This window comes from Perissodus microlepis, chromosome 15 (assembly GCF_051167445.1).
Source record: "Perissodus microlepis isolate ML-2025 ecotype Zambia chromosome 15, ASM5116744v1, whole genome shotgun sequence".
Taxonomy (NCBI): domain Eukaryota; kingdom Metazoa; phylum Chordata; class Actinopteri; order Cichliformes; family Cichlidae; genus Perissodus; species Perissodus microlepis.
In genome coordinates, this window is record NC_140475.1 from 32,608,914 (window position 1) to 32,621,902 (window position 12,989).

The 12,989-nt window shown below is 39.9% G+C and overlaps 1 protein-coding gene across 1 annotated transcript; it reads left to right on the forward strand.

Annotated features, from left to right (window-relative positions):
* The first annotated feature begins 1,047 nt into the window (after positions 1-1,047).
* On the forward strand, positions 1,048-12,858 carry comp (cartilage oligomeric matrix protein). The gene is made up of 19 exons (XM_084952388.1): positions 1,048-1,327; positions 4,905-4,978; positions 5,095-5,146; positions 5,374-5,522; positions 5,743-5,880; positions 6,066-6,143; positions 6,924-7,076; positions 7,291-7,395; positions 7,620-7,727; positions 7,816-7,975; positions 8,767-8,885; positions 9,224-9,276; positions 9,379-9,572; positions 9,647-9,825; positions 9,937-9,985; positions 10,197-10,393; positions 10,800-10,972; positions 11,964-12,103; positions 12,524-12,858. The coding sequence occupies exons 1-19, from the start codon at positions 1,261-1,263 to the stop codon at positions 12,580-12,582; spliced, it is 2,247 nt and encodes a 748-aa protein (XP_084808514.1). The 5' UTR covers positions 1,048-1,260; the 3' UTR covers positions 12,583-12,858.
* Positions 12,859-12,989: the final 131 nt, after the last annotated feature.

The window sequence follows — 12,989 nt, forward strand, 5'->3', positions numbered from 1 at the left end:
AAGTTTGCAGGAGGTTGTTCCACTTGGCTTTTAACCCTAACATTCCTCACAGCAGTAAAGATCAGAGACGTAAAATATCTGCTCGATGCATTTTCTATCTATCTATCTATCTATCTATCTATCTATCTATCTATCTATCTATCTATCTATCTATCTATCTGATTTCTCACACATACAGACTAGAACAAGCAAGCATTCATATTGTGCTTTGACTGTATGAATGTAACTTTGACTGCTGTCAGCTTTTTAAGTTGATCTGGAGCAAAACATCCAACATCTGCTGATCTCATTACTGACAACTAACCCTACTGCAGGAGTAAAACAACTCTGACCATCATCAGTGAAAATAATACAGTTCCTGTAGACGTAGCTGATGTCATTGCTCGTAATTATTAATGATGAAAGTGTTGGTGTTTTATTCTGCACGTGCTTCCATGTATTAGGATTGATTGCTAGCTTTAAATCTCATCTGCAGACCATTAGAGGTGTCTGTGTAAATGCTACAGATTAAAATGGTACTGTGAGTAAATGTGCTGATATGGTGACAGGCCTGGGGTGTTCTGTGGGGAGATTACATGTTTGATCACCGAACTGAAAATATGAAAATGGATGGAATTTTTAATTTCCTAATAATTTAACTGATCTTGGTGTTTTTTTCTTTGGAAAGTTTCTTTCATTTTGTTCTAATCACAGTTTAAACAAAGCTTGAAAAAACATTCTTGACCTTTTTTTGTAATGGAGCAATCCACAAAAGTGTTTGGACCAGCTTCAGTACATCTGCTCATTTCTTTTCATTGTACTCATTACGTGGTTAGTTGAACCTTGGATCCTTGGATATTCTAGAAACAAACAGCCATTTAAAGAATAATCAACACAGAAATCCAAAAGCAGCAGCCAAACAACCCTCGAAACACTTTCTTCAGCATCAGTGTAAAACAACAAGTGAACAGATTTCTTTACTTGTGTCGTTTTGGAGTGACGTGACCAAAAAACACAGCAAGCAATGCTGCTGTTACACCGCATTGTGGGGGTGTATTTTGTTGTGTAACCAGACGCCTTCTTCTTCCTTTTTCTTGGAGCTTTAAGGGAAGGGATGGAGATGTAAACCACAGGAGGGGGGGTAGAAGTGGCGTATAAAACCTAAAGTAGAGAAGGAAATACCCCAGAACCTTTGTTGGGTTAAGGATCGCAGGAGGAGCAGAGGGAAGGAAGAGAGTAACCTGCTGTACCTGAACTGTTGCTTTTTGCAGAGGTGAAGACATGCTGTGGTTTCTGGGGCTGACCTGTGTGCTCTGCATAGAAGGGAGCGCTGTTGCAGGACAGAGAGGTGAGAAATACGTTTGATATCGGAAGATTAAAGAGCATTAGCAGTAAATAAGAGTAAAGGGTAAAGTTTCAGAGTTTTAATTTGAAAGAAACACGAACAATATATGACGACTGATGCGGAGACGCAGCAGAGAAAGAAGGCATAATTTAAAACATTAGAAAATATAAACTGATTTATCCATCTGGGGAAAATGTTACAGCTTTCGGTAGTTTCTGGTGACAGGTTAGTGTTTTCTTAAGTAATTAATCTGATAAATGAAATGTTATTAATGGAAACTGCTATGCAGAACAAGAGAAAGGGGTGTTACATAAGAAAAATGACAAAAAGCTGCAAATGAAATGAATTCAAAGCCAGATTTTATTAATTATTTCAATATGATTTTTTTAAATTAATTATTATATTTATTTTTAGGGGAGGTAGAGCTTTTTGTTATGAAAAATTGTCAGGCAGGAACACAAATTGACTTAAAGGAGCTCAAAGCTCACGAGGGCTGGAAAGTTCTGTGCACACAACGAGGGAAAACAATCATAGTGAGATTCCTGTCGTCCAGGACTCAGCCTCCTTTCCATTAGCAGAGACAGTGATTTATGTCGAGTATCTCTTCTCTCTGCTGTGGAATTCATTCGGTAAACACAGTTGCCGCTAACGAGAAGAACACATTTCCTGCTCTACACGCTCAGGAGATTTCTGCTTTTGGTGCCCGGTACATGCGGCTGAACTGACCTGCAAATGGTATTTTTAAAACAACAATAAACGTATGGATACAGTGCGTCGTCGCCTGCATTATTATTCAGACTTATTATCAGGTCTTTTTGCCTTTTAGTCGCACTTTAATGTTTTGCTTCACTCTCACGGCTCTCATTGTGTTATTTATGGCCCCAGCAGGAGGTTGTTTTGAGAGGAAAGCCTCCAAAAAACAAACAAACATTATAGAATTTGTTCAAGACAGATGCTGTTAGCAGATGAATGTTGTGAAGAATCTCAAAAGCTGGATATATGAAGAATCAACTGCTGATCAAAGGTTTGAAAGATCAAATTTAACTAAAAGTTATAAACTGAATTGCTTTCACTGAGTGAAAGTATTTGATCCCCAAGCAAGCAGGGTGTCCAACTCCAGGGCTCAAGGGCTGGTGTCCTGCACGTTTTTTGTGTCCTTAATCCAACACAGCTGATTTTAATGGCTAAATTACCTCCTCAACATGTCTTGAAGTTCTCCAGAGACCTGCTAACTAATCATTTGATTCAGGTGTGTTGACCCAGGGTGAGATCTAAAACCTGCAGGACACTGGCCCTTGAGGCCTGGAGTTGGACACCCCTGACTTAGTACTTAGTGGAGAAACACCTGCTGGTAACCACAGCTTTCAGATGTTTCTTGCAGTTGGTCACCAGGTTTGCAGGAGCGATTGTGGCCCACTCTTCTTTACAAAAACTCTCTAAATCCTTTAGGTTCCTTGACTTTCTGTAGGACTGAGGTCTCTAGTCCTTCATGACCTTAATCTACTTTTTCTTTAGCCCCTCCTTTGTTGCCTTGGCAAGGTGTTTTAGGTCACTGGCATGATGGAAGATCCATTCACAAACTCTCTTCAGTGTTCCCAGAAAGTTGATTCTGTTCATGTGGATATATGGTTACCTGGATTACTAAGCATGCATTAAGACATCTTCAGTGAGTTTCTCATCCCGGATTTTATGCTTCATGGCCCCGCCTATTGTCCCCTCAATGCGCTGAAGTCGTCCTGGACCCCCAGCAGACAAACAGCCTCAAAGCGTAATGTTTCCACCTCCACGCTGGACTGTGGGAATGCTCTTCTTTCACCAAATACAGCGGGTCAAGTTGATGCCAAAGACTTTGGTTTGGTCTGAGCACAGCACTTTCTCCCGAGCCTCCTCTGAATCGTTTACATGTTCACTGATGTAGATGTTAAGACAGGCCTGTACATGTGTCTTTCTGAGCTGGGGGAACATGGAGGTTTTGCAAGTTTCAGCCGATCATGGTGTGGTGTATCATCAATGATGTTCGTAGTGTCTGTGGTCCAAGCTTCTCTTGTGTAGTTTTGAGCTGATATGACACCTTTATCATGATCACTGTCAGTCCATGAGGTAGAATCATGCATGCATGCATTAAGGGCAATTTATAGCCATTTTATATTTCTTCCATGTCCAAATGATCCCACCAACAGTTAGCGCCTTCTCAACAAGCTTCCTGCTGATGGAGTTGTAGCTCCTTCCAGCCTTGTGCAGATCTACAATCTTGTCCCTGATATTCCGTCTTTCTCCAATAAATGAAAAATTATATATATATATATATATATATATATATATATATATATATATATATATATATATATATGCCACTGAGTTTCAGTTTGATAGACATATTAGACTTTGATATAATTATTCCACAAACATAAAAGTAATTCAGAAACCTATAACTTCTTATTCCTGCAGTTAAAGTCCTGTGATTATATCTATAAATTAAACTTCCCACTCGATAGTTGATTTGTGGTTAAATGAAGGCAATTTGCACCAAAACTACAGATCATACTGAAACCAAGCATCCCAGGATACCCATAAGCTTAATTCCAGAAAGCATGTGAGCAGGAAAAATGTCCCATATCTTCCGGATAATCTTGTGTCATTCTATTTCTGGGAATTTTTTTTTTTTTTTGACTTCTGACTCTAGTTAATGTGTGGGCTGTGGATTCGAATGAGTCCTGTGGTGGTGGAGGAATGCCAGGCATTAGACTTTGGCATTAAACATGCAGTGGATCATGTTGTACAGGACCCTCCACACACATATCAAAACACTGCTCCCTAGCTAGCTGCCAGTCCCAAATTTTCATCCAACAAAACAATTCCACAGAAAAAGTGAAGCAGTGCAGCAATAAACCAAACCTGCTCCGTGTAGTTATAACTTGAGTTCTTGTTTTTACTGCAAAGTTCTTATTAACTGTTTCTTCAAATTTGTTCTGTATATAAAATTACATTGTCTAAACTTTTATGTTTTCATTATTTTTAAAGGTTTTCTGCTTGTATTTGTTCGTGATTATTTATTCTTATTTTTTTCTTTTGTTTTTAATTTCAGAGAATCAGCTTGTACATTTAAGGTCACACTTTTTTTTCCTAGATCATGCTCCGAATGATCAAAATCATATTTTTACTTAAATACAATACTTCAGTAGGTAAATTTTAACACTAGTTATTTCTAGCTAACTGATCTGACTAAAGGTTAGACGAGAGAAAAATGGGTAATTGAAAACAAATTATTCCTGTGAATAGGTGAAACAAGAGAAACTTTGAAGCACTGTTGACAATGTTCGGCAAGTTACTTTGAAAAAGTAATTAGTTATAGTTACTAGTTACTTCCTCAAATTACTAGGAAAAGTAACTATCTAAAATAAGACAAAAACATAAAATCTGAGTAGAAAAGTTATATTTTTTACTGTAACAACCACAAACATGTTTAATGAATCATTTTCATAACTTCAAATGCAAATATAAATTATAAATTTTAAAAACCTTGCATGGGGAATATAAAAGATTTCCTTTACTAATTGGTTTGTTCTCTCTTCAAACCCAGATGGAGAAATTATCAGTCAGATTAAAATGACTAATCTCGTCTTGGGTGAGATTAAAGAGCTTTTGAAGCAGCAGGTAATGCTCTGTCATAAAAATATATTTAACTACCTTTACTTGCATTTGATAACAGTTTGACTCAGGGTGCTGAGGAAATGCAAAAAGGTATTTAATCTGTTGGTTGTACTTTCCAGATTAAGGAGATTGTATTCTTAAAGAACACAGTGATGGAGTGTGAAGCCTGTGGTGAGTTCACAAGCTCCCTTATCAATGATGGAATTATGTTTATGTCTGAGAATACACACATTATTACATCATTATTGAAATTTAATTATCTTTATCGAACTTGAGCCATTATCCATAATTTTCCACTATGAATATTATGATTATGTAGTCCATTAGAATAAACGGGAGAGAGATTTGAAGACAAAAGGAAACAACTAATAATTTGCTTTGATATCCTCTTTTCTCAGCAATGGGGGGTATGCAACCTCAACCCACCTGTGTGCCCAACTCCTGCCACCCTGGGGTGAGCTTTGTGGAAACACCAGAGGGTGTAAAATGTGGACCCTGTCCTCACGGCATGGAAGGAAACGGTACCCACTGCACTGACGTGGATGAGGTACGAGCAGAGATTTGATAAACTGTTGCTGACAGTACAGTGTTACAGGTATAACCATTGTAAGGTCAGAAAACTCTCTTCCTGACTTCGTCAACTAGAAGGTGACGAAATGGCTAAAATTTAGACTTTACCAGAAACCCAGTAAAGGGCTCATCTAAATGAATGCAGGTCCTCATCCTAAAAACATCCTGATGTGTGTGTGTCTCCTTATTACGAACAGTGCACTGTGAAACCGTGCCACATGGGTGTTCGCTGCATCAACACATCCCCAGGTTTCCGCTGCGGCTCCTGCCCCGCTGGATACACTGGCCCGCAGGTCCAGGGCGTCAGTCTTGCCTACGCCACTGCCAACAAACAGGTCGGCACATTGCAGCAGTTTATGGATCCATTCAACATGAGATCAATTTGGACTTTACGTGGCCGCCCAAAACAAACTTCCTTCTCTCTGCGACTTATTTTTCTTTTTGCCTCCTTTTTCAGTCTTAATGGTAAAGACCATTCAAGTGACTTTGCATTTGTCTTTAAATCTCTGTCCTTTTTAAGGTATGCAGAGATATTAATGAGTGTGATGGTCCCAACAATGGAGGCTGCGTGGCGAACTCCGTGTGTCTGAACACCCCCGTAAGTATGAACAAAGTGAATTTCCATGAAATTGCTGATTAGATCTAAGCCTCAGAGTCATTCTTTGTGTTGGCTGAATATTTTATTTATTTTCATCCTTAATCACTTTTGGCTGTAGTAGCAGCAGTCCTACCTTACAGCCAATACAGTATTGGAAACACAATCCTCTGGGTTAACTGCATGTAACTGTGTCCAAGACGAATTGCAACAGAATGTTTTTGAGCAATCTCTTAATGGTTTAAACTTTATTCCTAAAATGGTAATTTTAATGGAAACAATTTCCATCCATCTATTTTCTTAACTGCCTACTCAGTTCACGGTTGCAGGGGTGCTGGAGCCTAGAAACAGGGTACAGCTTTGGCAGGTCACCAGGACTAATTTGTGGTTGTGCATGTGCTTCAGCTTGAACGGAGAGCGGCGAGGGGTTTTTACTCACTGCAAACATCCTTCTAAAATTCCCAATGCACATCGCAGGATAGTGATAGCTGATAAGTGGTCCCATGGAGAAGGTGTACACTCCACATAGAAAGGCCCTAACCTGTCATTAGTGGATATGCATCAAACTTCAGTCTAGGGTTATCAGTTAGGGTTAAAGATTGCATAGTGAAGCCCACGGTGAACTCAGTGTTTTGTATAAATGCAGTATATCCCATGCCAAATGTATGTGTAATCTTAGGACTAATATTTCTCCTTCGTTTGCTGTCTGAAGCACTGTGTTTTAAGTTCCATGCTAACACTACCAATGTGGGCACCTGTGACATGGTGGGATGGTTCTACTAGGGCTCTTTCAGATGTGGTCCCTGTAAGACAGGCTACACTGGGGATCAGCAACAAGGCTGTAAGCCTGAAAGAGCCTGTGGCAATGGCCAACCCAACCCCTGCCACGCCAGTGCAGAGTGCATCGTCCATCGAGAGGGGACCATCGAGTGCCAGGTGAGAAAATAAAACTTTTATGTTTTAGCTCCTTGGATTTAGCTTTGATGGGTTATCAAAGCTATTACAACATTCCTTCCTCATCATGTTATAACAATAATAGCAGCTATTGGGAAATAGCTGTTTGAGCACTTATGCTCATGTTGTGCAGACCACAAAACAGAGCCAATAAAAGCATTATGTACAGCTTCTAAAACATTTTCCATCCTTATAGTGTGGAGTCGGATGGGCTGGCAATGGCTACGTGTGTGGTCCTGACACCGACATCGATGGTTTCCCAGATGAAAAACTGGACTGTCCTGATAGTAATTGTAACAAGGTAAATCTCCTTCATATCTAAGAGAACTCTCTGAAAGTTACCCATATAAAAACAGTTTATTTAGCTGTGAAGAAGATCAAAGATCTTATAAAAATGTGACATAAAAGAAGATGTTGTCATACTTTAAATTCAAACCTCAATCCCAGATCAAAGAAGGTCTTTATCACTTTATACAAAACAAAAGTATTAATTAAAACTTACCCATCTGCTTATGTTTCTTCCAGGATAACTGTCTCACTGTTCCAAACTCTGGTCAAGAAGATGCTGACAGTGATGGAATTGGAGATGCCTGCGATGAAGACGCAGATGGGGATGGGATCTTAAATACACAGGTTCATACACAAAGGATACTGAGGTTGAAAGAAAATATAGTAAAATCGTGTAACTTTGCTCTCAGGGACTAAAACATCTTTTTCCCAGGATAACTGTGTGTTGGTGCCCAATGTGGACCAGAGGAACATCGATGAAGATGACTTTGGCGATGCCTGCGACAACTGTCCTGCCATCAAAAACAATGACCAGAAAGACACAGACGTGGACAAATATGGAGATGAATGCGATGAGGATATCGATGGCGATGGTAAAGACTTAAATCTATATTAATTACAAGACCTATTTACTCTGGCTGTTAATTAGAAACACTGACATGTATTGATATGCCTTTAATTTGAGATGTGATTTGAATGTGAATTTGATACATTCTGAGATTTTTTACAACCTATCAACTGGAATCATTTTCATGTTATGACAGAGTGTGTGTGTGTGTGTGTGTGTGTGTGTGTGTGTATGCACACGCACTTGTTTAACCATCTTAGTGAGAACTATTTTGAACTTTAGACAACTAGATTAGTGATATTTTGGAAAATAAGGACCTGTGGGCCACACACACTCCTGTAAAGGCCTGGTTGAGATTTGCTTTAGGTTTAAAATTAGAATGAGGTTTTAATTTATGGTTATGCATGTAGATGGGATGGTTAAGATTACGATAATGGGTCAGACAAAGATTTTGTATTTATTTATTTATTGGGTCTGTCATAGTCAAATGTGTGGAAATGTCTTCGTGTAGGTAGGTGGATTTGGTTTCCTTTAAACATACTTTATCAGCATAGTAGTGCTACAGGTGTGTAGTTGAGAATGAGTATGGTCTGACCAACCAGACTGAGTAATCATGAGCATTAGAGATGCCAGCAGGGTCAACAAATTAATCCACAAGGCTGGAACCATCACTGGCCAGAATCTGGAGACATCTGAGTCAATGGTGGACAAGAGGACAGTGAACAAACTGCTGTCCATCACTGACAACACATTAAAGCTATGTGCCTGTCTTCGGGTTACTATAATATTTTCTAACATTCCCAATGTTAACCCCAGGAATTCCCAATCACCTTGACAACTGCAAAAGGGTCCCAAATGCTGACCAGAAAGATCGAGACGGTGACAAAGTGGGAGATGCCTGCGACAGTTGTCCCTATGATCCCAACCCTGACCAGGTGAGAAATGTCTTCACACGTTACATCAATATCTTGCAAAAAGGCACAAGAAGTTAAGCAGTTAATCTTAAGTAGAAAATCTTGCTTTTAATGACCTCTAGTGGTTTAACTTGTTAGTCTGCAACAGTAATTTGGTATAGCGTGTACTCCAGGATGTAGCATCACACTCATGGTGCATTTTATTTGAAACACCCTAAAATAACCGATAAAGCTGCCAGTGTCTGTGGTATTATTCAGTCCACATTGTCTTTCCTAGCTGGGATTATCATTGCCATTGTCTGCTTGTTATTCTTTGGAAAATTTCATATCTGAAATTCAACTCAACTTATGTTTCTCAGATGGATGCGGACAATGATTTGATTGGCGACCCCTGTGACACTAACAAGGACAGGTATTGTGTGAGCTCATCAGTCAAGTCACTTGTATTTATCTGGATCTGTTTTCATACTCCAAGTCAAATTTGCACCTGCTATAACATCTGTCTCTTGTCCAGTGATGGCGATGGTCATCAAGACTCTCGGGACAACTGCCCAGCTGTCATCAACAGCTCTCAGTTGGATACTGACAAAGATGGAAAGGGAGACGAGTGTGATGATGACGATGACAACGATGGGATCCCAGACCTGCTGCCACCTGGTCCTGATAACTGCCGTCTGATCCCCAACCCTCTACAGGAGGACTCTGACGGTGTGTGACACTGTTGACATATTAAAATAAAAGTTTGTGCTTTACTTACGCCTAATATCTACCTATTCTCCCAGGTGACGGCGTGGGTAATATATGTGAGAAGGATTTCGACAACGACACCATAATTGACCCAATAGACGTCTGTCCAGAAAACGCAGAGGTCACCCTCACTGACTTCAGGGAGTACCAGACAGTCGTTTTAGATCCAGAAGGAGACGCACAAATCGATCCTAACTGGGTGGTGCTGAACCAGGTCAAGCGATTATGGCTTCTTTGATTTTTGCTGTTCTATTTTTTATTTTTTTGTCAGAATAACTTGTCATGAAATAACATTTCTCTATAATCCACTGTTCTGTTTGTACAGGGAAGAGAGATCGTCCAGACTATGAACAGCGATCCTGGATTGGCTGTTGGTAAAAAACTGTTTGACATTTCAAGAAAATATAAAATATAAATATTAAACTGCCATCTGAAATGACCGAAAATGGCATGGATTTGTTTAAAGGAAACCAAATTCACCTACTAACAGGCCCGTGGCTGTTGCTTTAATTTACTGCACATAGAGCTAAACGTCTATTCTACATTTTAAAAACAAAATCTGATGTGAAATAATTTGTCCTGCAGGTTACACGGCTTTCAGCGGAGTAGATTTTGAAGGAACATTTCATGTTAATACGGTAACGGACGACGACTATGCAGGTTTTATATTTGCATACCAGGACAGCTCCAGCTTCTACGTGGTGATGTGGAAGCAAGTGGAGCAGATCTACTGGCAGGCAAACCCGTTCAGAGCTGTGGCAGAACCAGGAATCCAACTGAAGGTATGTCACTGCCGTACTGTTTGCAAGAAATTCCAGCTCCACTTCAGGATAACGGATTAGTCGTAAAGAGACTATGAGCTGTAACTAGTAGTTGTATTAATATTTAATCTATGGTTTAAATGCTTTATAGGGTCAAGGTTTTGCAGCACAGTCCATTTGAAGAAGTGTCCATAATGAAATAATGAGCTAAAAGACGATTATTTTCACTGCCTTGTGGCTTACAACCAACCAGTTAAACCTTGAAAACAATTTTAGTTGCCATGGTCAGAAAATGGTAGTAAATTTGTTGATAATCTGTAGATTTAGTAGAGGCATACAAACATATGAGTTGTGAAATAATCTATAATAAAAAAACAAAAACAAAATGTGATCGCAAACACGTTATCCCTTTTTTACTCTTCTTAAGGCAGTGAAATCAAACACAGGTCCAGGTGAAAACTTGCGGAACGCTTTGTGGCACACGGGCGACACCACCGATCAGGTGAAGCTCCTGTGGAAAGACGCTCGCAATGTTGGCTGGAAAGATAAGACCTCGTACCGCTGGTTCCTCCAGCACCGGCCTGCTGACGGCTACATCAGGTACCGTGACACAATTAACGCTGATGTTTTGTATGAGCCACAGGCTGGAAAATAACATTCATCTTATGATAGAGAGTGTGTGTGTATATTTGTTTAATCATCTTAGTGAGGACCAGTTCGAGCATTGGACCATTAGATTGGGGACATTTTGAAAAACTGAGGACCTTGAGATTTTCTTTAGGTTTAACATTAGAATAAGGTTTTAATTTATGGTTATGCATATAGATGGGATGGTTAAGAGTACGATAAGGGGCTAGACAAAGGTTTTGTATTTATTTATCTATTGGGTGTGTCATAGTCAAATATGTGGAAATGTCTCTGTGCCTGTGAAAATACTTTCTCAGCATGAAAGTGTCACAGGTGTGCGTGTGTGTGTGAGATGGGTGCGGTCTGATCAACAAAACTGAGTAAGCATGAGTATCAGTGCCAGAGATGCCAGCAGGATCAACAAATTAATCCCCAATGCTGGAACCATCACTGGCCAGAACCTGGAGACATCTGAGCCAATGAGGAACAAGAGGTCACTGAACAAACAGCTGTCTTGCCCAAGGATACAACGACTGAGACTGTCTGAGCTGGGGCTTGGACCGTCAACCTTCCGGTTACAAGACAAACTGCCAACTCTTTGAGCCACGATCGCCCGGCTTATAGATGTAGCCGGGATGGTTACGGTTACTATAAGGGGCCTTCCAAAGATATCCATGCAAACTCGTGTGTATTTATGTACGGGTGTCATAGTCAAATGTGTGGAAACATCTTTGTGTCTGTGGAAACATTTTCTCAACATGATAGTGCCAGAGGCATGTAGTCGAGAATAGATGAACATGTACAGTGAATACATGCAACAGTTTTATAAATGTTTCAATAAAAGTAAAAATTTGAATACATTGGTGGTGCTAGAGAAAAAGAATCAGCCATAAAATGTAATTCTGCAAGTGTTATTAACACTTTGTTAATGCAATGTTGCTTGCTGCGCTTTGTCGGTTTGCAGAGTTCGTTTCTACGAGGGCACTCAAATGGTAGCGGACACGGGCGTCATCATAGACGCGACCATGAGAGGAGGCCGACTGGGAGTCTTCTGCTTCTCCCAGGAGAACATTATCTGGGCCAACCTGCGTTATCGCTGCAACGGTGAGTGAAACATTCAGAAGAGATGAAAAGCTGGACTGCAGCCACGAAGCGCTTTTTATTTATTCAACAATGTTCCTCTGCCAAGGAAAGAACTAGTGCCATTTGTTTCTTTGTCAGCAGGAAATACCGAGCCAAATTTCACAAAGCAATCAAACATAAGCCATTTCAGTTATATTTAGAACACTTTCCTAAATATGAAAAATATTGCTTTTACCTTGCAGAGGATTTGCTCTCCAAGTGCCCTGCTAGCTTTTGAAGTCAGTCATGTCTGATGTTGGCTAACTTGGTTATTTGGTGTTTTTGTTAACCAGTTATGCACTGACTGGAAGTATGCTACTATTAGCAGAGCCATGAATGCTGCCACAAATGTGTGATTTTTCAAACTGAATTGTGAACTGGCTTTCCACTGTGTTTCTTCAGACACTCTTCCAGAGGATTTTGATGCCTACAGAGCCCAGCAGGTCCAGCTGGTAGCCTGATGACAACAAACAGGCCCAAAGAGAATGCTTTCCAATGCACAGCTGGATCTCAGATGGAAGATCATCACGGCGATAAAAGTTTAATTAAAAATCCAGCAGAAGTGTTGGAAATGTCTCCAGTGAAAATTGATTGATTGTGCTGCAGAGCAACGGTAACATGTGTTCAAAGGGAAGTGGTATAATGTTAGATTAAAAATTATATAACATTTTCCACTTCAGAAAAACCACTTGAAAAGATTGGACTGTCACTAATGAATAAATGTTGTTGTGTGGGAATCTGATGTCTGTGCATACTGAAACCATGGATATCAAACATGCATCTAATATCCCTGTTTAGATGCATCCACTTGGGGTTTATAGTGCTTACCATCTTGTTTTCTTGTTTTTTGTTTTAAACTAGATGTCAT

Bases quoted from the DNA above. Each gene is read 5' to 3' on its own strand.
- comp (XM_084952388.1), top strand. From the start codon at position 1,261: ATGCTGTGGTTTCTGGGGCTGACCTGTGTGCTCTGCATAGAAGGGAGC. The intron at 1,328-4,904 runs GTGAGAAATACG...CTTCAAACCCAG, and splicing joins CGCTGTTGCAGGACAGAGAG to ATGGAGAAATTATCAGTCAG. The intron at 5,523-5,742 runs GTACGAGCAGAG...TATTACGAACAG, and splicing joins ACTGCACTGACGTGGATGAG to TGCACTGTGAAACCGTGCCA.